The sequence below is a fragment of the Mus caroli genome, chromosome 11, assembly GCF_900094665.2.
Source record: "Mus caroli chromosome 11, CAROLI_EIJ_v1.1, whole genome shotgun sequence".
Lineage (NCBI taxonomy): Eukaryota > Metazoa > Chordata > Mammalia > Rodentia > Muridae > Mus > Mus caroli.
The window spans coordinates 99,701,338-99,725,059 of record NC_034580.1 but is presented as its reverse complement, the minus strand read 5'-3'; the positions used below and the strand labels follow the sequence as shown (position 1 = coordinate 99,725,059).

The 23,722-nt window shown below is 52.1% G+C and overlaps 1 protein-coding gene across 1 annotated transcript; it reads left to right on the top strand.

The window, feature by feature from the left end:
- Positions 1-317: 317 nt before the first annotated feature.
- On the top strand, positions 318-22,939 carry Wnt9b (Wnt family member 9B). The gene is made up of 4 exons (XM_021178154.2): positions 318-436; positions 16,346-16,602; positions 17,998-18,263; positions 19,002-22,939. Exons 1-4 carry the CDS (start codon positions 354-356, stop codon positions 19,473-19,475), a joined length of 1,080 nt encoding a protein of 359 aa, XP_021033813.1. The 5' UTR covers positions 318-353; the 3' UTR covers positions 19,476-22,939.
- Positions 22,940-23,722: the final 783 nt, after the last annotated feature.

The following is a 23,722-nucleotide window of genomic DNA, read 5'->3' as shown; positions in this document are numbered from 1 at the left end:
GCATCTCTCCCGGGAGAGGCGGAATCTCTGAGGCAGCACCTCCTAGGTCCCCAGAACCCCAATCCTCTCCAGGGCCAGGGTCCCACACGGTCCTCCTTCTTTGCCGGAGTTGGCGCGGCTCCAGGTGAGCACTCACCTGAGAAGGGGAGGGGCCTGCTGCTGGCCCCTCCCACAACAGGGCGGGCAGAGTTCGGCGGAGCCTATGGGGCGAGGGGCTCGCCGGCTGCGAGGCTCCCTCCCCGGGCCGCTCGCGCTCCGCCCTACCGGGTTTAAAGCCCCGCGGGCGTCTGGTGGCGGCGCAACGAGCGCCTAGTGGCGGGAGGAGATGCGAGAGTGCACCGGCCGCCTGCACCATGCGCCCCGCGTCCGCGCTGGCCCTGGCTGCGCTCTGCCTGCTGGCGCTGCCTGCTGCCGCCGCCGCCGCCGCCTACTTCGGGTCAGTGCCCGTCGCGTCCCTTCGCTCCGCATGCCCTGCCCCCGGCTCGGGTCCCTGGGAGGCCTCGAACTCAGCCCTTTGCTCAGGTGGACCCCGATCGCTTTGAGGGCGCATTTCGCTCCCAAATCTCCATCCCTCGCTCTCTGTGCTCAGACTTAATCTCCCTTTCTCCAGTCTACCAAGTCTAGGTCCCTTGCGCTTCCCGGTTCCTCTGCCGGGCGGCTGTCAAACTGCAGACTGGAGCTCCGCTTGCGCAGGGGATCCTGGCCTGACACCCCTGATACGCCCTTCTCCGCGCCGGTCCAAGCGTCGGTCCTGGGCTCTCATGTCCTCTTCAGATCTTTCTCGGTACCCTCTCTGTCCCCATCCTGGACTCGGTCCAGCTATATTTTTTGCTTACGATTTCAGTATCCTTTGCTTTCTCCCTGCAGAGTTGGGACCCGGACACCTGGCTGGGTGGAGGGATTGGTGGGTAGCGGCGGGGAGGAAGCTGAGAGTTTTGTTGATCCAAGGTTGTGGGAGATCCCGGGACCGCGGGGCACACTAGTTAGATGCTTAAAGAACTGTACGGTGAGGAAGTGCGACCAAATTAAACCCCCAGAGCCGACATGGATAGGGTTTATGGGAAAGAGAGGGAGAGAGGCCCATTTGGGGGTGTCCATGGTTAGAAAAATAACAATAGCTTGTGGTGTGATACCTGGAGAGTGAGACAGGAGCCTCAAGGGAAATAATTGAGGGAAGCAAAATGGCATTTGTCTGCAAATGTCTTCTCTGACTCTGGATTGAAGATACTTGGTGAGGGTTGGGCATGGCGGTGATGGTAGGGATCATGGATTTTAAAAATCACCTCAACCCAAAGCAGGCTCCAAATGCTTAACTTAAAACATTGCCTTTTTCTCCCAGTTACATCCCTAGTCAGGCAAGGCTCACAGTCCAAGCACAGCAGAGGCTGATGTCAGGAAACCACCGCAGGGTGTGAGGGTCCAGGGGCAACCTCACCGGCTGGAATAAGGGATGTAGGCTAATTTCCAGGTCATGACCTCTGGCTAAAATGTACCTGGGTTATAAGCAGCAACCTCCCCAGAAGTATATGGGGAGGGATGGTCAGTCTCAGTCCTAGTGGAGGTCCCTGCTGATGATCTGGGACTACCATTCAGTTCCCGGGGACTCAGTATCTCCATTTGACCCACGCCCAGAACAGCAGACATATTCATCACCAAGAACTTGCCCCAGTGGGCATGACTGAAGGGAGAGGACACAAGCTCTGAGTTCAGTCCTGCCACTTTCACGGCACTGCGTGTCTGGCCTGTAGAATGTGGATAAGAGTGTCTGAAGGGAGCGCATAGAAAGCTCTTAGAACAGTAGCTAGCACGTAGTAAAAACTCAGGTAATGCTATTGAGGAATGCTTGGTAGGAAACCAAGAGGGCTCTGGGTACCCCAGACCCAAGAGTCTCTCTGAGCTGGAATAGAGGAGCAACTGACCCCAGACTGTTGCCATGATTCTTTTCTTTCTTTGGGTTTTATGGTTGGAGACAGGAGTGAAGGTCCCATGATGTGGGAAGAGAGAGGTACCAGGAGGCCTGGACCACACTGGCTGGTATGCTGGGGCCTGAGGAGCAAGGGACAATCTTGAAAGTAACAGGGGAGATGGTTAGTTATGTCACGAGAGAGAGAGAGAGAGAGAGAGAGAGAGAGAGAGAGAGAGAGAGAGAGAGAGAGGTTGATTTTGGGGTCCTTCCTTGAAAGAGCTGAAAGGGTACACACACAGGCTTCATGCTGTTAACTGTTTGGGCTCAGGGAACGGGCAGGACTCATCAGGGGTAAACTCTCTTGTGACTTAGTTGGCCCAGGTTTCCCAGCCTAGCACCAGTGTTTGCTCCCAGTCATCTCCACTTCAGTGAGACCATGAAGCAGTGTGCTTATCCCTCCTTAGGTCACTCGCCTTTGAAGTCTCATTTCTAAGTATAACATGAAATGCTTTCTTTTATTTCCTGATGAAAGGAAAATTCAGAGATCAGAACAGGTGACAGCAATTTTGGTACCAATCTCTTTGGGATCTTTGCAGTCAAAGACCTCAGAGTGAGGAATGACCAGCCCCCTGCTTCAAAAAAGGTCACATCTTATCCCCATTTTTTCAGATCCCACGTGTCCCCCTCCCAAGCCACAGGGAGCAAGCAGTGGCTTTTGCTGCCTACAGCCTGGTTCAGTGGGTGGCCATGGTGACTTTACAAAGCAGAGCAGATGTCTATAAATCCCTCCTGCACAAAGCCCCTTCCCTCAGAGGCCCCTCAAAGCAATTTCTGAGGTAGGTTTAAAAAAAAAACCAGCCAGAAAGGTCCAGAGGGTCACTGGGTGTTACACAGCAAATTGGTGAGGGACAGGATAGAAGCCAGGCCTTGTGTGTTCTCCATCCTGTATAGGGAACAGCCTCATAAGGTGTCCTTGTGTTATGCCTGAGGGAGGCAGTGGCTGCAGAGGGTGGGCCTTAGAGAGTGGCCTCTTTCTCTTGCTTGATGAATTCTCTCAGACCCTCTTGGCCATAGTGAGCGAGGCCACACCTTCCTCAACAGTGAGACGGGGGAGGGGGCAGGGTTCCATGCACCTTCTAGTCCATCAGGTGGGTTCCTAAAGGACAGTAGTGGGACAGGAAGTGGCTGGAACAAGCTTATCCTGAGCACAGGCACCCTGCTGGACCGTTCACTGCCCAGTCTGCACACCTGCCCTTTAGATGGGCATTGCCATCAGTGACAAGGTCCTGATGTCCTTTATCATCGATCCCAGCAAGATTAAAACATCTGCCTGGAGTCACGTAGCCAGCAGCAGGCAAAGCTAGGATTCAGACCTGAGACTCAAAGGCTCTGCTTTCATAGCCGTTTCTGATCTGACCCCAGAGAAGAGAGGAAGCCAGTGCAGAGGCTGCACACTTGCAAAGGACCACCAAAGCCAACCACACGTTAGTTAGAAAGCTGTATCCACGAGGTAGGGAGATGGCTGGCTCTTCAGTAAAGTTCTTGCCTTGCAAGCATGAGAACCTGAGCTTGAACCTCAGCACTCATGTAAAAAGACTACGTGTGCTGGAGTGTCCCATCTGTGTTGGACAGGCTGAGACAGGAGGCTTCTGGTCTCACTGAGCCAGCTAGTCTAACCTAACTTCAGGCCAATGAAAGACCATATCTCAAAGATGAACAGTGTTCTTAAGGGCGGCACCCACAGTCATCCCTCTGGCCTCTGTAAATGAGCATGCACAGGAGCAACTTCTAGTGACCTCAGGACTGAGTTGGGTGACATGACCTAGCAGGTGCAGAACCCATGAGGTAGAAGCAGTATGCTGGTCTGTCAATCCAGTCTAAGGTAAAACACCATTAGGTAAACCGGAACTTCCAGGTTTGTCAAGGAGGGGAGACTTGGAATCTCTAGGTGCTAAGGACTCTATAGACAAGAGACTTGATCAAAATGGTACAATGGACATCTCAGAGCCAGGACTAACTTGGCCTCTGAGCTCCGTCCTTCCCCGATTGTCACAGCACCCTGGGAAAGCCTGACTGATCAGTAGTGGGCCAGTTTAAAGGTTCTTTTTCTGCTGGGCTGTTCAGGTACTGCCTTTGTGGGTCTATGGAATAAATAAAATACCACCTGTATTTCCCCCCAAGTTCCCATTACATATATGCTACACTCATTTTAAAAACACTGTCAAGGTCTTTCAAATTGTTACACTTTTATAATCACTTTGAGTGACCACAATTACTATATATTTGTTGATCATGTTTATTGAGGTCCATCAGTATTGTTATATATGTCAATAGCTCTTTCCTCTTTATTCCTGAGTTGTATTCTATTATATGGGCATGCCACAGATTTTTTTACTGACGCCCCAATTGATGGATGTTTGAGTTAGTTCTAGTTTTTAGCTATTCCCAACATGGCTGGTGTGAGCATCTGTGTACACCCCTTTTGTGGACTGTACGTATGTTTCCTTGCTCTTTGGTAACTGTCTGGGGGACTGGATTGCTGGATTACCTAGTAGGAATATTTTTAATTTGTAGGGGATAGGGGCGCAGTTTCCAACATGACTATGCCATTTGCATAGGATTGTATGGGCGTTCTAGTCGCTCCGTATTGCCAGCCTTCATCAGTCTCAATTGTTGCTATCTTATTGGGTCTGTACTGGTGTCTCATTGTGTTGTCCCGTTGGTGAATGGTGTGTTGAACATTTATTCATATGATCATTAGAATATGTATTTTTTTAAATTGGTTTGTTTTTCTATCAACCAAGTCTAGGTGTTCTTCGACACCCAGTGCACTGTCAGCTTTTTCTCATATGCCTTTTCTTCCTATGTTCTCTTCAGATGCTCCACAAACTCCTCCTTTACACTTAAACCTATGAATTAGGGTGCCCCATGTGAGGTAGGGATCCAGGCACACTACTTCACTACTTCCCATGTGGGTCTTTATAGTAAGTCAGAGGCGAAGTGCCACAAATTCCTTAACTTCATCCTTCCTGTCAAAGGTTGCTCTAGCTACTCGTGTTTTCACATTAGCATCAGCTTGCCAACATCTATGCAAAAGCCTGCTTGGATGTTTACTGTGACTGCCCTGAGTCTAGAAGTCAATGCACGAAGGACTGGGTGGGCTGCTTCATGAACAATCCTGTCCATCTGCGTGGGGCTTTAATTTTGTAGTTCTCAGTGTATATCTATCTTGCAATGTTCTCTTATGTGGGGAACAGGGGTGTGGGGTTGAGATAGGGTCTCAGGTAGCCTAGGCTGCCTTCAAACTTACTATATCCCTAAGTGTGTCGTTAAAATTCTGCCTCCCATCCCCCTACTCCCCAAGTGTGTGGATGGCAGACCAGTACCACCATGCCTGGTTTAGGTCTTACGGATATCTTTTTAAAGTGTTTTTCATGTTTAGATACTGTCATTTTTATTCAGTTCCTCTACCAAACTTTTAGAAGTGGGATTGAGTCCTAGGTAAAACAGGGCAAGAGAAAAGCAGTTAAAGAAAATCCCCCTGCTGCGGGATGGTGGATTAAAGGCCAACCCTCCCGATAATATCACGGTGTCTGAAGGAAGGACTTTAGGCCGACTGCCCCTGGTTGAGCTGTGATCCCTGAAGACAAATGCTTTAGATTTGGGCTCTGGGTCAAACCAGGCACCTCAGCGAGTGTGGTAACTTTTCTCCAGGGAGAAGTGGATTGGGGGAAAGCAAAGTAGGAATCCTCCCCTACTGGAAGATCATCGTCTGAGCAGGAGATATTCGTGCCTTAGGGATCATGTACTAAGGCAGAGTTGGTCTCAGGAAATGGCCCAGATCACCTGCTAGGATTGGTGTCAACCTGAGCAAGATGAGAATGGTCAAGGCTGGGCTCTAGTGCAGCAGTTCTCAACCTGGGGCTTGCAACTCTATGCTAGGTGTCAAATGACCCTTTCATAGATCATCAGCAGATGCAGATATTTATAATATGATTCATAACAGTAGCAAAATTACAGTTATGAAGTAGCAATGAAAGTAAGTTTATGGTTGGGGGTCACCACAACATAAAGAACTGTATTAAAGGATCGTAGCATTAGGAAGGTTGGGAAGCCCTGCTCTAGTGTAACGGGTATTGGACTAGCTGGATGTGGTGCCGTGTACCCCTTTGCTCCCAGCACCTGTGAGGCAGCATCAGGAAGATCTCCGTGGACTCGAGGCCAGTTGGGTCAGGATAGTGAGTTCCAGACCAGCCAGGGTTACTAGACTCCAGGCTAGACAGATCAACCTTCATATCCTCCACGGAAACTTACTAAATGACATAGGACGAGTCCACCATTTTCACTTCGGTATGGGAAATGGGCTGATTTTTTTTCTCTCTGGGTTGTTGTGGGGGTTAACTATTGCATACAGGGCTGCTCTACCACTGCACATGATGGTAGAGCACTTGCCAAGACCATGGGTTCCATTCCTCTACATTGCCTGCCTTCAAAGGAGCATATAAAGTGCTATGAAATGTTACTGTACCTCACACCTGACAGAAGGCAGGCAAGAATCCGAATGGCCTGCCTTACAGCATTCCATGTTAAGCGACATTTTTGGCAACATCTGTTCCTTTCTCTCTACCTCTTTCTCCCAGCTGTCCTACAACTGAGAGCAAACTGACGTTTTCCCATGCTCACCAGTTTCCACACATGATGTCATGTTGCCATTGCGATATCCCAGGAGGGAGGTGCCAGGCCGGTTATATCATCAAAGGAGACAGCGTACAGAGACCAAGTGCTCTGCCCAAAGTCACACAGCACATGGCTAGCTGTGCAAGATTGAAGTCCGTCTAGTTTGTGGGGATGCTGGGTGACCTCTTTGCCTCTGCCTCGTTCTTCCCGCTCAGTAGACTTGTCTGCACCCAGCAGCTCCTGTACCCTGGCCTGGTACCTTTCCACCCATTCCTCCACCGCTGCTCTTGTCCTTCACTCTCATGTGCCACACCTTCTGCACACTGGGCCCTCAGCTCTTGCTATCCAAGTCTCCCTGTACTCACTTCTCTAGTTTCCCCCCAGAGAACCCTGTGGCCAGAGGCCTTAGGATCCTGGGTCCTGTCCTTATAGTCTCTGACATCAGCCCTGAACTACAGTGGCTGTCCAGGGAGATAGTGCTCACTGTCTCTTGCTGGTCCCCCTCCCATTGCACCCCCTACAACTGCTCATTTATAGACACTTGCATATCACTAAGCCCTGTACCATTCCCTGACCTCTCTCTGTCAGCATGGGATGTGAAGAGGAACAGAGGCAAGCCTTGCTTCTCAGGCTCCTGGGTCAGCCACTTTGGGCAAGTTTGTGAGCAGCAGGGCTGAGCTGGGGGAGGAGGAGAACTTTTGTCCAGTGGTTGCCTCCATTTGGGACCCCTCATTGGGGAAATGAAGACTGAAGAGAGGATGGAGAGACTGAAGGAGCCAGGATAGACTTTGGCCAGCATATTCTGGTCAATGCTGGAATCTCTGAGGCTGGATGGACAACAAGGCCATTGGATCTGCTATGACATCCCAATAGCTTCTAGGCCAGGTACAGTTTTAATTCAAAACACGTCTGAGCTTACAGAGGTCATATGGTGTGCTTGCCCTTATAGAGCCCAGCACCTAGAGATAGATAGACACTTGGTTAATTTTCATAGAGATTACTAGTAGGTTAGGATAAATAAAGACCATGACACTCTTTGGTCTGAACTCTGGGATGGGCCTGTTTACCCCAGGGTGCCAAAGGCCCTGGGTTTCACTGAGCTTTCTAGAGTTTGGGTTACTGATAAAGGTTTGTGAACCCATGGTACCACGCCACCATAAGAGGTTGCACAAGCTGCTTTAAAGAAAGAAAGAGATGGGTCAGCTTCTTGACTGGTCCTCGGCAGGTTTCCAAGGAAATGCAAGCACATATCTACCTCAAGATGTGAAGTTCAGAGGGATCTGGCCCAGCTCCTGGAGACCTCCCAGGGTCTGCACTTGAAGCCTGAGTGGCCGGAGCCAGAAGGCCCTGAAGTCTGCTGCTGGCCAGAGGATGCAACAGTAACAAGGGTGAGGGCAGGGGGTGATGGGTATGGCTGCTGGCAGGCTCCTGAAGAGCCCTGCCCTTTTCCAATGTCTTCCCTGAAGGTTTGCAAATTCAGAGGTGGTGCTCCTGAACCTGTGAGCAAGGCTGTAGGGGAAGCCATTAGGATGAGTCCTGGGGAGTCTGACAGGAAGCACAAACTGATCAACAGGGGCTAATGCAGCCAGCAGGAGTCTGAAAATCATCTGAACTGAGGGAAAGGTGAGCTAGGGATAGCCTCTGAGGCTCCAGAAGCCAGCGAGCCCCCAGTAAGGAATTCACCTACAACTTGGCAAACCAACCATGTAGAACTGAAGGCACTATGTATGTGATTGTGAGAAAAGATGGAAACTGAGAGAGGACTGTCAAATAAGGACTTCCTGGCTAGGGAGAGACACAGTGCCCAGGGGTCACCTTTCCCACTTCCTGCCTTATCGAATCAAGTTTTTTCAAAGGCAGTGGCTAGAAAAGTTTCTAGGGGACACGAGGTCTTGGCAGGCAGGAGTGATAGCTTGAAGATGGATGTGGCAGCAGGACTGAGACAGGCCTGGCAGGAGGATGAGAAGAGCCTATCAGGGTCCAAGGGGATTGGCCCTCTGCTTCACCCCTGGGGTTCTGCTCCATTCCCAAGGGAACATCTTGGGCTCCCTCCCCCTCCAGGCTGCCCAGGGCCACTCTTGCTCTTCTTGAGTATTTAGGGGGCCTATCTGGCCAGGTGTGGGTGCTCCTCCCCTTTTTGGAGAAGTGAGTAGTAGCTATAGGTATCCCCGTAGCCTGCAAGAGGAAAGTGACACCTAAGCCTGAGCGCTTGGTCACAGAGAGAAGACGGTCCTTGACCCAGAGCAAGCATTCAAAAGCATGGGTCTTCCCAGCCTGAGCCTTGGCCCATGAGAAGAGGGTGCCAGCCAGAGTCAGGAAACACTCTGGAGCCTGCCAAGCTAATGAGGGGGTCAGGATGCTCTAGCTGGGCCACTCAGCCTGGGAGCCAGGATGCCACAGTTAGGATGGAGGTGGGGAAAGGGGATGATGCATCCTTGCCCCTCCCCCATAGCATCCACCTTGGGCATCTCTGATGCTGCTCTTCCCAGAGATGTTTGGGGCCTGTGAACCCAAAAGATGTTTTGGGGCTGTGGAAGCTTGTCTCTAGAGCTACGCTAAAGATTGGATTTATTCTCATTCTCATTCTCTCTCTCTCTCTCTCTCTCTCTCTCTCCCTCCCTCCCTCCCTCCCTCCCTCCCTCCTTCCTTTGTTCCCTCCCTCTCTCCCTCTTCCCCATCTCCTGTAAAATTTAATTCTTATACACCAGCACTACATTCTCTCACTTTAATACGAATGCACAGGACACTTCTGCTAAGCCTTATTTCTTCTGTCGTTGTTGTTTACAGACAGGATTTCACTGTGTAGCACTGGCTGTCCTGGAACTCACAGAGATCGGCCTGCCTCTGCCTCACTAGTGCTGGGATCAGAAGCGTGCACCGCCACTGCTGGGCTCTAAGCCTTATTTCTGTCTTGCCGCTGATGAGACTCAAGTTCAGACCAGTAAAGTAGCCTTTTCAATAGAGGGTCTTCCTCTCCCTAATCGAGATCCTATCTCCCAGTCTTCCCAACTAATCAGGAGGCTCGGGCCAAGTACTGAGAGGCCTTCCTCTCAAACACCTAGCACTTTGGGTTTTGTGTCCCCGGCATCTCAGGCATTGGCCACAACAATGACTAGTTTTGCCTCCTAGAAACCTTTCTATGTTCAGGCAGAAACTTCCAAGAAATGCGTCACATCCCACCCTTTCCGTGGACACCTGGGATGATAAATCCTACATGACTTCCATGGGCACATGACCTTCCTTCTCTCTTAGACTCTGTCACCCCCCAGGAGTCTCCAGGGCAAAACATATGGGCCAGAGAAGGCACTCCTGACCTCCTATGTCATAGTCTCAGGGATGTCAGACTGTACCCAGCCAAAGCCCCGTGAAATGTTTGTAATTCCAGATTTTCAGAGACCAATGATCCTAAGCCCAGGACTGGCTTTGGGGAACCTCTCTGGCCACTATGCCACCTGAGCAATGCATGCCAGATGTGCAGAGAGATGAGTGGGGTGTGGGAGTGTTTCCTCTGCAGATGTTGAACCAGCGGCTTTAAGTCAGGATACCGAGAGAGATGTAGAATGCTCTCTCTGTGACTGGCTGCCACTACTCAGCCCCGACAGTGGCTCTTGGCTCTCAGTTGCCATCCTCAGCTCACAGCCTGGAAGACAGGAAGTACAGAAACAAAGCCCACAGCTGGGTCAGGCTCTCTTCTCTCTGAGGAGGCATCAGATCAGTATGAGCTCCAGGTAGGAGGTTGTGGCCAGCTCTCTTCCCTAGGGTTAGGCTTCTGGGCTGTGAGGTTGTGTAGAGTACAGGGAATGGAGTGGGGGGGGGGGAGGAAGCATAATGAGTGGTTCTGTGTCTGTGCCCACCAGGAAGGATGCTTGGTGAATGACAGGATGAGACAGCACAGGAGGAAAGGCTAGAAAGACTGTCGTAGAGGTGGGAAGAGTGCCCACCAATAGGCTTCGAAATACAGATGTCTTCATGAGGAAATTGTAAGGTGACCCAGGAGCCTCAGAAGGGTCCAAAGATGAAGAGCAGTGTTGCTGCCCAGGAGGGCATGGAAAATGGAGGCGAGAAGCCTGAGGTGGCTGTTAGAATACCTTCTCTTAAGAATGACTGGCCAGTGTCCAGGCAGGTGCTGTCCCATGAAGTTGCCTCTGGCTGGGAAGAGGAAAAGGGGGGGATAGTGTGCACAAGTATGGGGGTGTAGCCAGGGGTGTGGGAGTGTGCTGAGGCTCAGACAGGGCCAGCATGCCCCCACCCCAGATGCTCAAGATGAAAGCACAAAGGGAGTGTTGACCATGCAAAGGGCCCCACAGCGGAAGCTGTTATCAGGACCATCTAATGGGGCTCTGCAGGGCTGAGGCCAAGGCCCCAGGCGGCCCAGGCTTTCCTGATTCTCAGGCAGAAAACGACCTGTAGTTGGCATGGGCCCTGGTACCAGGCTCAGCTCCTTGCCCCTCCAACTAGATACCCTGGCATTAATCTAGTGCTGTGGGCACCAACTGCATCTCCCCACCCAACTTAGCTACCCACTTCCTGGGGCAGCCTCAAGTGGAACCCATAGATCATCTGGAGCAGAAAACACCTGGAGGAACAGCTGTCTTCCCTAGCCGGGAGTGCCCCTGCCTCCCTCTGCAGCTGGCGAGACAGACCTGGGCAAGGTCAGGCTGTCACTGAGAGAGATCAGCTACTTTTTCGTTCCTTGGGCAGCTAGGATGATTCAAAACTGCTTTCTCTGGATCCTTGGACTGTTAGAGAGTTTACGTGACTCTTGGGTCCAACCAAGTTCCTTACAGGTTGTGAATTTTTGGGAGGCAGGACCATGTTTTTAGATCTGGCACTATGTATACAGTTGGTGCTTCATAATAAAAACCTTATCTTGGGCTTACTGTGTGCCAGAGACTGTTCTAGGGACTTCCCAGGCATTAAATGGCGTGATCTTATTAACCACTCTGAGAGATAGAGATTGCTACTGTCTTCCTTTCACAGACCAGGTGCCCAGAGGCACAGGGGCCTTGTCAGCATGTGTGCTTGCTTATGAAATGGGATCCCCGAGGTCACCTCTGAATGAGAGGAAAGCCGGGGACCAGACTCCTCAGGGCAGAGCGTTTTGGGGAGACATGAGGTTCTGGGATTCTCCATGCTGATGAGCATTCTACTTCTTTTGAAGCCTATTGAGGGGCCCCTGGGGTCTATTCGTAGTTTTCTGCTGCTTCCTGAAGGGACATCATGATGGGGCAGCTTTAACCAAACCTGTGGATGGGAAAAGTGTGAAAGGAAGAGGGACCAAAAGGGCCAGTGCTAGACAGAGAATGTCCTAAAAGTCAAAGCCAAAGGATACTTCTTGTCTATCATCAGTGAGAGTACTAGGAACCATGGACCTGCGCCATGACCCGAGGGACTCAGCACTGATGATGAACAGGACACTGGTCATTGGGCTATTGTTCTGTAAGGAAAAGGAGAGGTCAGGAGCCAGGGTGGTGGTTGGAGACAGGAGTGGGAGCCCAGCTGGGCCAGAGCACAGACAGCCTGACAGGGTCCTGGCCCCAGTGACTCAGGAGCACGGAGTCAGGCAGAGGTCCTAAGGAACTGCTGTGGCCACTGTCCCAAAGCCTACTTAGCAAGCTCATAAGCTCCACAAGCCCCTCTTGTTATTTCAATTCTGGTCACAGGTGAGATTACTCCCTGTCTGTGAGTTTCTGATCAATACCGTCAGCACCGTCCTTACAAAACCCCTTTGGCCTTAGTCTCTTCAGTTGTCCAGTTCACTCCCAAATGTCTCAACTAACATGTGGTTGGTCGGAAGGTGGAGGCCTAGAACTCAGTGTGCCAGATCCTGCAGCAGCTGGCTACTGCAAAGACTGTAATCTGTAATGCCCAGGAATGCCCAGGATTCTTGCAGGGTCAGGAAGAACCTTCCACACTGGGTACAATGGAAAAGGTGAGCAGAGGGGACCTTACTGACCCTGTAAGGAAAGAGACAAGCCATTCTCCTTTTGCTAAGGTGACACTGCTTCTTCCAAGGCACTGTTTTCCAAAATGTAACATAGAAACCACATAAAAAGTGACACTGAGTTCTAGGTGCCCTCCGAGGCCCTTTTGGGGACCCCATGAAAATGCTGGGGAACCTCTTCCCAGAGTCTCTCTGGGTTGACTGGGGCTCAACAGGGCCGGAGGCCTCTGTGTGCTTGGCTGCCTTTCCCGATCATTAATCGCTACTAAGTGTCATTACTGCTAATAAAATTAACGGACTTTATACTGAGCGTCTGGAGCCATCAATCTCAGGGCCTATTACATGGAATTTAAAGAGCAGGTGCCTGCTGATGAGTGGGAGCATTGTAGAGCCACGAGTGCTGCCGGTGGAATTGTGTTACTCTCGAGCCAGCCACAGCATGCCACCACAAAGGACAACAACCTTAGGGAGACCGAGCAACTCCCAGCCATGACTCCACAGTGTAAAGTGTGCCAGGCAAGAGCAGGGTGACCCTTGGGGAGACGCTGGGACCAGGACCGGAAGTGTTCCCTACACTCTCACCTCTGCCAACCTTAAAGAATTTGGTTCCTCTTTCTCCCTTCTTGGCTCAGCTTCCTCTGTTTCTTTTCTGGGTCTCAAGCCCAGCCATGCAAAGGAGAGAAAGGAAGAGAAAGCGAGAGTGTGTTCTTATTATCCAAATGCCAAACTCCCAGAAAAAAGACAGCTAGGATTATCAGTTCATCGCTGATCTAACCAGATCTAACCAGCCAGAGCATCGGGGTCACGTGAAACAGTTATGGGCAAAGACCATACGGCAATCATGGTACACAGCAGGAACTGGTGGCCGAAAGCCCAATCACATGTCTGTAATGTAAGTGTAGTAGGCACTCAAAAAGTGGCGTGTGTTTTATGTGTATGTTTATGTATGTGTATGTGTACCACATATGTGTACCACAGCAATATAATGAATGCACTATTTTAATGCATTATATGTTATAGTGTAAAATAGCGTAACGATAAGATAATAATAATAACTATTCCTTTAATTAATTTTTTTAGAATATTGAAAATCAAACCTAGCTCATGCTAGGTAAGCGGTTTGCCACAGAACTGAGTTACACGTCAGTTTTACAACTTGCTGTGTAGCTCAGGATGACTGTGGACCATGTCCACGTTAAAGCTGTTTCTGTAGTACTGGTGATTGGACCCAGGCAAGCACCTTATCAGCTGGGGCACATCCCCAGACCTAACTCTGTGTGTGTATGTGTGTGTGTGTGTGCGTGTGTGTATGTGCCTGTTTGTGTGTGTGTGTGTGTGTGTGTGTGTGTGTGTGTGTGTGGTGGGGGGCAAATGTGTACTAAAGTATACACACGGGGGTCAGAAGACAACCTTGGGCGATGGTCTTCGCCTTCCACCTTGTTTGAGACAGTCTTCGTTCTTTGCCTCTGCGTGTGCCAGGCTCACTGGCCTCTTAAAATTCTCCTGCCTCCAACTCCCATCTCACTGTAGGAATACCAGGATTGCATATGTGCTGCCATGGCTGGCTTTGATTGGGTTCGGGGGATTTGAACTCACGTTTTCACGATCCTGCGACAAACACTTTATTCACCGAGCCACTTCCTCAGACCTCTGTTGTTATTATTGGGCTTTGTTTGTTTGTTTGTTTGTTTAATGACTGTAAAACAGGTTTTAAAAGGATGTGCAGTCTCATTGGCCCACATGCCCACCATACCCTTTTCTTCTCTGGAATGTCAATCATCTTCTACAAGGGACGTCCCAATCTCTGAACCAGGAACTGTGTGAGCCAGAGTATCCCCATACCAGCCTCTGGTGTGGAGAAGAGAGTCTTTTGGAGGTGGCATGACTGTTGACCTGTGTTCTCAGCAGTCCTGGAGTTGCCCTCCACACTGGAAACCGTTCAAGGTGGGGCCTCCCCAGCAGGAGCTGACCTCAGGCTCTGCTCAATCCTTGCCTGCCCAGGGTCAGGCTCCGAGGGTTTCCTGCCAGGCTGCAGGGAGGAGTCTGGGTAAGGGCCTGCTGGACTGGAAACTTAACCATTTGCCCCCTGATTAATGTTTAACGGGCCCCTGTGCTCACTGTGTCTGGGAGGGGAGCCCAGTCCGGGCTGTGCTCGGGGGAGCCGATAGCATCTGTCTGTGCTCAATGTTTCGGAGATAGGCTCCACGCCGGGTTGGGCGCACCTGATGGACCTGGAATCTACAGGGGCACCTGGGGCCTCACCAGGACCTCCACCTTCCAGTGAGGCTTCCTATTTCCCAGGCAGACAGAGCGGCTATGGCATCTAGCCAAATGTCCTGGCTCAGGCAGGTGACTCCAGCGGCAGAGCCGTGTGCCCTGAACCCTGTGGGATAAGGACCTCTCTGGCCATGCAAGGGCTTGGCTACAGTGGCACACGAACAAAAATGGCAAGTTCCACATCCAAGTGGAAATGTTGACAGCCCCCATCTGGTCCCACTTTGGCTGAGAGACGACTGTTTCCAGAGAGAAGCGGTTTTTCTCAAGCTTGGGTCTGGTGACGGTGTACACCCCATCCACAAGGGGCTGAAGCAGGGCCGGGGACAGCAAACACCTCACACTGTCACAGAGAGATTCTGACAGAGCATATAGTTCTTATTCTGGACCACACCTTGCCCCTGACCAGTCACGCCTCATCACCTCCACACAAAGCCTCCAATGCCTGTCAAGATAAAGGGAGACACTGCCGACTCAGAACGTAAGGCATCTTGAAGAGAAGAAAACTCCAGCCGGTGGGAAGGCAAGCCTGCCTGCCTGCCTGCCTGCCTGGCTTGGCTCTGTGCTTTCTATGCAGTCCCTATAGCACCTCTGGGGGTCAAGGGTCATGGATGAAAGCCAAGGCTTCAAGGATGACATTAGAATGTGACAGGATTGATTAGGCTTAGAATTTGGCAGCCTGACTCTAGAATTGATGACTTTGAATATAGAACATGAAGTCTGATCCCAGCCTCCCTTTCCTCTCTCCCTCCCTCCCTCTCTTGTTCTTCCTTTTCCCAAACTTCTACTTGTGCCAAGCACCACATGGCCAGATGGCTGATGATCTACCTGGGACCCGGGAACAAGCTAGACTGGCATGGGCTTACTTGAGCAACGACAGAACACAAGGGGAAGAGAGGGATCCAGGGACCTTGGCTGGGTGTTTATTCTGTCTGCATCCCCTGTGCTTAACCCCAGTAGCAAGGTGACACTCCCCTCCAGGAATCGACTAATGCTACCTGCAACATCTCCCATGCCTGCACAACACAGCAGCTCCCTGGTTGTGCCAAAAATACAGATTTCCAGGCCCTGCTATGGACTTATGGAAACAACACTCAGGTGCGGGTCTTAGAAATCTGTGTTTATCTGAAACAAATCTTGCTGTGTAGCCCAGGCTGGCCCTGTACTCATAGCATTCTCTTGCCTTGGACCCTCCAAGTGCAGTGATTGCAGGCATGCACCACCACACCCAGCCTGGCTCTGTATTTCTACTAAGCACTCAGGGTGGCTTTTCCAGTTGGGCAAGTTGCCAAAGGAGGGTAGATAAGGAAGGCAGAGCAGAATCTGGAGAACTTGGCCTTGAGGGTCTGTAACCAATCCTTGCTACATAAGTCCCTTGGTCTTTTACTCTGTAAGATGGGGACATAACCCCTGTGGGACTGGCCTGCTACCCAAGGGGGCAAAAATGAAGACAGTCACTTTCCATCCCTGTGGAATGCTCAGCTTTTGGGTCCTCCACTGGCAGAAACCCCAAGGCTCACCATCTTCCTTCTCACCCTTTCCAGCCTGACCGGTCGTGAGGTCCTGACGCCCTTCCCAGGCCTGGGTACGGCAGCAGCCCCAGCACAGGCTGGTGCTCACCTGAAGCAGTGTGACCTACTGAAGCTGTCCAGGCGGCAGAAGCAGCTCTGCAGGCGGGAGCCTGGCCTGGCTGAGACTCTGAGGGATGCTGCACACCTGGGGCTGCTGGAATGTCAGTTCCAGTTCAGGCAGGAGCGCTGGAACTGCAGCCTGGAGGGGAGGACTGGCCTGCTCCAGAGAGGTAGGGAGGAGGGCAGGGAGGACTTCGAGGGAGGAAGAGGACTGGCAGGAGGTTGTGGGTGGTGAGAGGGTTATGCCCAGGCCTCGTTGTGCTGACTACTGGGGCACAGTCCCAACTGAGAAGGGACCTGGGGAGTTAGTAGTGTCTGTTGAAGGTGGCGGTTTGGGAGATGAGGGGAACAAAGGAAACACAAGGGAGGAAAGGACTCAGCGTTCTTGGAAGAGATGACAGAGGAGGTGGGTGGCCCCAGCCACCTACTTAGTGGTCCAAATGTGCACGTCAGGCAGATTCCTTTGTCCACACGCTCATCTGTCACTGTTCATCACATCTGTTGATGTGTCATCCCCTCCTTCCCACCTGACTCCCCCTCCTTCCTCATCCTTCTCCACCCCTGCCTATCCATCTGCTAAGCATCTGCAGAGGCCCACAAGGAGCCAGGCACGACACAAGGGGCTGGAGGCAGAGGCTGAGCACAACCCAGTCGCCCTTGGAAAGTGCATCCTCTAGAAATGAATATGGGTCATAGCTTGTGACTTCATTGTCTGGTGGGAGGGGTGTGGTATTCTATTACTGTCACTTGTTTGGGGGGGTGGGGGGGGACTCAGTTCCTGTAGCCCAGGCTGGCCTGGAACTAACTTGCTTCAAATGCTCAGAAATTTGTTTTATTTTGAGTGCTGGAATTTTTCAAGGTATGAGCCATCCACCATACCTGGAGGCACAGTGGAAACATCACAGTGTGGTGATGTCTCGGGGATGGCCAGCCCTACTCTAGGCCAGCTCTCCGTTGCAGGAGGGTCTGAGGGAGAGCTAGCAGCCTGCTCCCCTTTCTTTTTGGCCCGTCAGTTTTTCAGTGCCCCAGATCCACTGAGAGTGGGGGACTGAGGGAAACGTGTTTGGGGCATCTTTCAACAGTGTGAGCACAGTGGTGGTCCCAGTACTGGGTAGATGTCAGGCAGGACCCCCCCCCAGACCCTTCTGCCTTTCAGTCATCTACAGATGGTGGCAGAGGGCATTTGGGAGACATTAGATAGCTTAGAGATCCACAGAGACAGGTCGTCCAACTTGTCACAAAAGCACCTGAAGTCAAGATGACTGTTCAGCCTCATCCTGGTCCCGTCCCAGGTGCCCAGGTTGCTCTTTTGCATAAATTACTGAGATTAGCAGCTCTGTCCTGCTGCCCTCTGAGGACATGCTTCGGTGTAAATCTGGAGGCCATTTAAGGGGCAGCTTTTCAGCTTGGGTCTGAGGGACAGGTAACAGGGAAAGCCTTACATAGCCTTTAGGAAGCCGGGCCTTTAGGCTCACACTGCGTCAACCTCTTTGCCATACATGCCACATAACTCCTGCCTTCGGAGGGCTGCAGATGGCCTCTAAGCTTCTTTTCCTCCTGCACAGGCTTTAAGGAGACAGCCTTCCTGTATGCAGTGTCTGCAGCTGCCCTCACGCATGCACTGGCCAGGGCCTGCAGTGCTGGGCGCATGGAGCGCTGCACCTGTGACGACTCCCCAGGCCTGGAGAGCCGGCAGGCCTGGCAGTGGGGGGTGTGTGGTGACAATCTGAAGTACAGCACAAAGTTCCTCAGCAACTTCCTGGGGCCCAAGAGAGGAAGCAAGGACCTGAGGGCGAGGGCTGACGCCCACAACACCCATGTGGGCATCAAGGTGAGCAAATACCCTCCCTAGTGCCTAAAGGATGGTGCCAAGGCAGGGAGATCCACGGGAGGCCAGTGCCCTGCACCCAACACACGGATGAACTTCAGACCCCGTTGTGAACCTTCTCTGCGTATTCCTGAGCACTAGGAGCACAGAATCCTGGGTATCATCCTGGTTGAGCCAGGCTTGGCATCGTGCCACGATAGGATAGGAATGTGTTTGGAAAGGTGTCCCCATTCCAAGGACAAAGCCAGCATCATTTGACAACTTGGATATGACAATGACCAGGCTTCCTCCATTTTGTGAATAGGAGAAAGGAGGCCCAGAAAAGGGGAGGGGCTTAGCTGAGGTCACATAGCCATGAGAGATAATGAGTCTCTAGGTCTATGGAGTGAGAGGGCAGGGAAGGGTCGGAGCTCCAATTCTTTTAGGAAATCAGGCTGCTGTGTTCAGTTGTGCAGGCTGAACACTCCAGAAGAACTCTGGGCCAAGGGGAAGAGCTGTTGTTGGTTGAGATCGGGCCCACACTACCCTTGCCTAGGTGTGCACTGCTTAGAGGAAGGGAAAACTTTTCCAATTTTACACAAAGATACTTTGAGGATCCCGGGTCATTGTGACCCTGGTGCTGTCACCTTCACGGGGGTCTTCCTGACTCTTTATTCTGTTGACACTCCTTGGCAGAACTGTCACAGCAAACCCGGCTTGCTTAAACCCACTGACAGACCCCTACTCTGGCTCTCCCTGCAGGCTGTGAAGAGCGGCCTGAGAACAACCTGCAAGTGCCATGGTGTGTCAGGCTCCTGTGCTGTGCGTACCTGTTGGAAGCAGCTCTCCCCGTTTCGCGAGACTGGTCAGGTGCTGAAGCTACGCTATGACACAGCTGTCAAGGTGTCCAGTGCCACCAACGAGGCCTTGGGTCGTCTGGAGCTATGGGCCCCCGCTAAGCCAGGTGGTCCCGCCAAGGGCCTAGCTCCTCGTCCGGGGGACCTGGTCTACATGGAAGATTCTCCCAGCTTCTGCCGGCCCAGCAAGTACTCTCCGGGCACGGCAGGCAGGGTGTGTTCTCGAGACTCCAGCTGCAGCAGCCTATGCTGTGGGCGAGGCTATGACACCCAGAGCCGCATGGTGGTTTTCTCCTGCCACTGTCAGGTGCAGTGGTGCTGCTACGTGGAGTGCCAGCAGTGTGCACAGCAGGAGCTCGTGTATACCTGCAAGCGCTAGGCCTCCACAGGAATCCCGCAGAACAGCGCGCAAGCGCGCACCTGTCGACGCACCTGCGCACCTGCCGTGCGCAAGAGTGTGCGACTCATCTCTCTTCCCCAACAGATGGTTGGCCAGCCCTTCTGCCTTCCTCAACACTCAGCAAAGAGAAAGAAAGCCCTGCCTCCTGGTTCCAGGATCACCAACCTGCTGGAGGACTTGGGGCCGGAGAACAGACTGAGAAGGGGAATCTTTGAGGACCAGGGTAGGGCAGGAATGATGCTGTGAGGGAAGAGAGAAACATCCTCCTATCTCAAGGCCAAAAACTGGGAGGATGGGGAAGAGGGAGCCAGTCGGAGTGTGGGGTCAGGGCATCCATCTGGGCGTGGCCGATCTCTTGTGGTCCCACTCTAATGGCAGAGAGCTCTGGGTGCTGCATGCCTACCCTGCTCTTGTGGCTTTGTGCACTGGAGACTGTTCGAAATGTTTATTAGGAGCAAGGGATGCATTTCAGGCTTGGGTCACAGAGCCCATGCCCTGAAGTCTTACGTCCTGGCACTCAGGGCTGTCACCTTGTCTCCTTGTCTTGAGATCCCCTGTCCCCCAAAGTCATTGAGCTCTGCTCAACGAGACCCCTAATATGTATAGGAAGGGTGCAGGAGCCAGTCTCCTCGGTGAGACTCAGATAAACGTAACTAGGGTTGAGGTGGGGAGACAGTGACCCTTTCTCTTTCCCTTGGTCCAAGGAACCTTTAATCACAGCCCAGAGGTGGAGAGAGGCAGGGTTCATATGCCTGGAAGAGATATGACAGGCTCTGTATTGAGATACCACTCTGGAGTGTGTCCTACCAATTCCTGTGACCAGGGACCCCAAGAACGGAGAGGCCCCCATCCATGTTAGTGACACATAAGAATGAGTGACTCATGGGCCACACGTCTGCTTCCACCCCCTGCTCTCAAAGATGCTTTTACAGGCTTTTTTTTTTTTTTTGCCATTGCTAAGTCTTTGCCAAGTCTGCCTCCTCAATGGTCTTACTCATTTACTAATGGCCTGTCACTTGGGCTCCCACCAGGGGAACAAAATGACTGCTGGTGAATCCTTTGGTCATTTTTAATGCCCCCATCAAGGCCCTCTGTGAGAGGAGAGGAAGTAGTGTACAGGTACAGGCTCACATGTGCACGCACTCAGCCTGGCCAGGCACAGACATCCCAAGGAGCGGTGCAGCGTCCCTCCAGCCCAGGGCAAAGACCTCACTGGGGTCACTTCTGGAGGCTGTGAGCTACTCCAGGGCAGGGCCCAAGGCCAACCAGGAGGAAGTGACCTCCTTTGGGAAGCCTTTGGCCATGTGGCTGGCTGTGCTGCACCCTCCTGTGAGCTTCCTTCCACCCTGAAATCTGTTGGGGTTACTCTCTCTCTAAGGGAACGGGAAGCTTTGGACTCAGCAGGTACTCGGCACTACCGGCCCTGCCAGCTCCAGGAAAGAGACGCTGTGGCAGAGAGGTCTGTGGGCCAGGAGGGGCTACCCTCTCTTCAGTGCCTCGGGGCAGCATGCTGGGAAGATCTTTGATGGCGGAAAGCCCAGAGGCGGAGCCACTGTGACCTGAGACCCTTCTCTGGGACGACTTTGCTGACTAAAGAAGCCCACCCACCCACAGCTTGGCAGGAGGGATAACTAGATTGGGAGCTGCTTTCTACTTCCCTGATGAAGGCAGATGTGTTCTTTGGCAACCCAAGGCATCCTTCTCTATGACCCTAATCCTGCTCTGGCTCGAGGGTACAAGGCAAGAATGGAGCCTGGCAAAACTTGGGGACTAGAACACCCGGACCTACAGCCAAATCACCTGTACTCTGACTCTATGGCCAGGAGGGCCAGGGGTGGAGGAGGGTTAAAGATGAACTTGAAGTTGAGGCTGAGGCTAACCAACCATTAAGACCGGTGCCTTAAGGCACCCTCAGTCAGGTCCTCTCCCTCCCTTCTCCATTCTTTCTCCAAGGCCCCGTTCCCCCTAAAATCCCACCACAGCCATGCTGGGTCCCCCCACACCCCCACACTGGAACTTTAAGGGAGATATTCACAGGGTATTTCTGCCTACCTCATACATGTAACTTTCAAAAAAAATAATTTATATAGTTAAGATATATGGGAAAGTATTTATGTTATTTATATAGCTTCTCTATTTCCTGGGCACCATATGGGGGGTTTGTGTGTTTACCCAGAAGCCTCTGAGGAAACACGGCTGGGACTGCCTGGGGCCTCGAAGAGCTGGATGCGCATAGCTGAGAGGTCACAGCTCCTGTGTCTCACTGTCTTGGAGCTCTGGAAGCACATGTCCCTCCTGAGATGAACCCTGTGACACCAAGCAGGGCCTTCCTTGTGAAGTCTGTGGATTCTCTGCCTCTGGCCCCAGAGGCCTTTCTGCTCTGGCGCAAGGGTTTCACTCATAAAGACAAAAAGGATGAGCAGCTCTGGATTTGTAAAGCACTTTCCATCTTTAGAAACACTCCTCTCTCCTCTCTCCCTCGGTTTCCCCCGGTTCCCTATGAGGTCATGCCACTGTTACCACGTCCCAGGCCCAGAGACGGAGGCCTGTGCTCGAAGTCACACAGAAGAGAACAATGAGTGAATATCGACTTGAGCGTGTCCCAGGAGCTGGAGGAGTGGCCCTACCCTCAACCTGAGGGTCAAAGCCAGTCACTCTCGGTGTGAACCCAGAGGTTGAGGAAGAGTGCGGGCTGTGTGGGACGCTGGTCTTCCCCCATGGATGGCATGCTAGTCTCTCCAGCAAGCTGAGTCTCATGTCCCCAAAGACTGGGACTTCCTGAGAAGCCTGGAGAGACAAGGACTCCGTGGATGTCACTCTTAGGGAGGGTGTCCTGCAGCCCTCATTGACCTCCACGACCAGGCTATGGTCTCCAACCTCCCGCCGCCTGTGGATAATTTGTGTTTCTTCGCTTTTGTGTTTTGTCTTTTCAAAGTGACTTGTCCCCACTGGACTTCTAAGTTTCTCTTTGAAAATCAGTTCACTGGCAAATGGGACCTGCATCCTGACCTGGCTGCCTGCATCGGGAGCGACACCAAACAGAGTGCACGGGGATCCCCAATTGGCCCATTGTCCCCCGGCCCTTCCTTAAGTCACACAAGCTCCCGTGTGACTTTCATGAGCATGGAGAACCTGTCTCCTGGTCTTAGAGAAATCCAGCCATTCTGCCACCCTCTGTTTGTCTGGCAGACAGATTACCACACCGAGGCTGTCTTTCTATCCAAAGCTTCCTCTCTCAACACCCATAAACGTCCATGTTTCCTGTTTGAGCACTGAGGAGAACCCCAGTGGAGCTCACTGTTCAGTGCTGGAATGCCCATCCCCCCTCCCGTTGATTATTTAGGGAGTGTCTGATAATGCCAGGGAATACTCTGGGTGCTAGGGCGCAGAAGTACTTAAGAGCAAGTCCCAGCCTCAGGGGCTTACATGCTGGCAAGGAGAAAGCCAACAAACCAATAAACTATGCACTGGTTATCTGTGCTTCCGTTTTCATTGCTGTTGTTTGGGTAATGTGTGTGTTCATGTGTGTGCACGTGTACGTGGCTGTGGGTGTGTGTGCACATGGAGGTTTTAGAAGATGCCCCCCCTGCCCCCGTTTTGTTTTGTTTGAGACACGGTCTTTCACTGGCCTGGGATCAGCAAGTAGGCCATGCTTGCTGGCCTCTCCATGCGGGATTTCCCAGTGTGTACCATTACTACACCTGGCTTTTCCATGTGGGTTCAGGGGATTGGACTCAGGTCCTGTATGTGCACGATAACTACTTTCCAGATGGGGCCATCTCCCAGTCTTATTTGTTCTCTCTTGTCTTGGCTTGTGGCAATATTTTTGCCCAGTAGAGGCTGCCACCTGCCCCGGCTAAGGAGTAAAGGTCGTGAGGTGGGAAGGCTCCTCAGGGCCACTAGCAGGCCACAGGGCCAGACTGAAAACAGGGGTCCTTCTCTCATCTCCACGTCTCCTCTTGGGTAAGTAGGGCAGGAATGCACCCCTTGCTGTGAATTCTGGGTAAATGAGGCCTAGTGTAAAGTGGTTACCCAACCCAGGCTGTCCATCAAATCAGACTAGGCCAAACATGAGCAGAGGCCCCACTCTGCAGCTTGCCACATGGGGAGAATGCAAGTAGTCGAAAACAAAGCTGTAGCCTTCAGGAATCTGGGACCTGAAATGACAAACAAAAAGAACAGAGATGCAATAATGGATGGGGTCCCTTATGCTTTAGCCCCAGAGT

Coding starts and splice junctions, on each gene's coding strand:
- Wnt9b (XM_021178154.2), top strand. CDS start 354: ATGCGCCCCGCGTCCGCGCTGGCCCTGGCTGCGCTCTGCCTGCTGGCG. Junction 16,603..17,997: donor GACTGGCCTGCTCCAGAGAG/GTAGGGAGGAGG, acceptor CCTCCTGCACAG/GCTTTAAGGAGACAGCCTTC. Junction 18,264..19,001: donor ACACCCATGTGGGCATCAAG/GTGAGCAAATAC, acceptor CTCTCCCTGCAG/GCTGTGAAGAGCGGCCTGAG.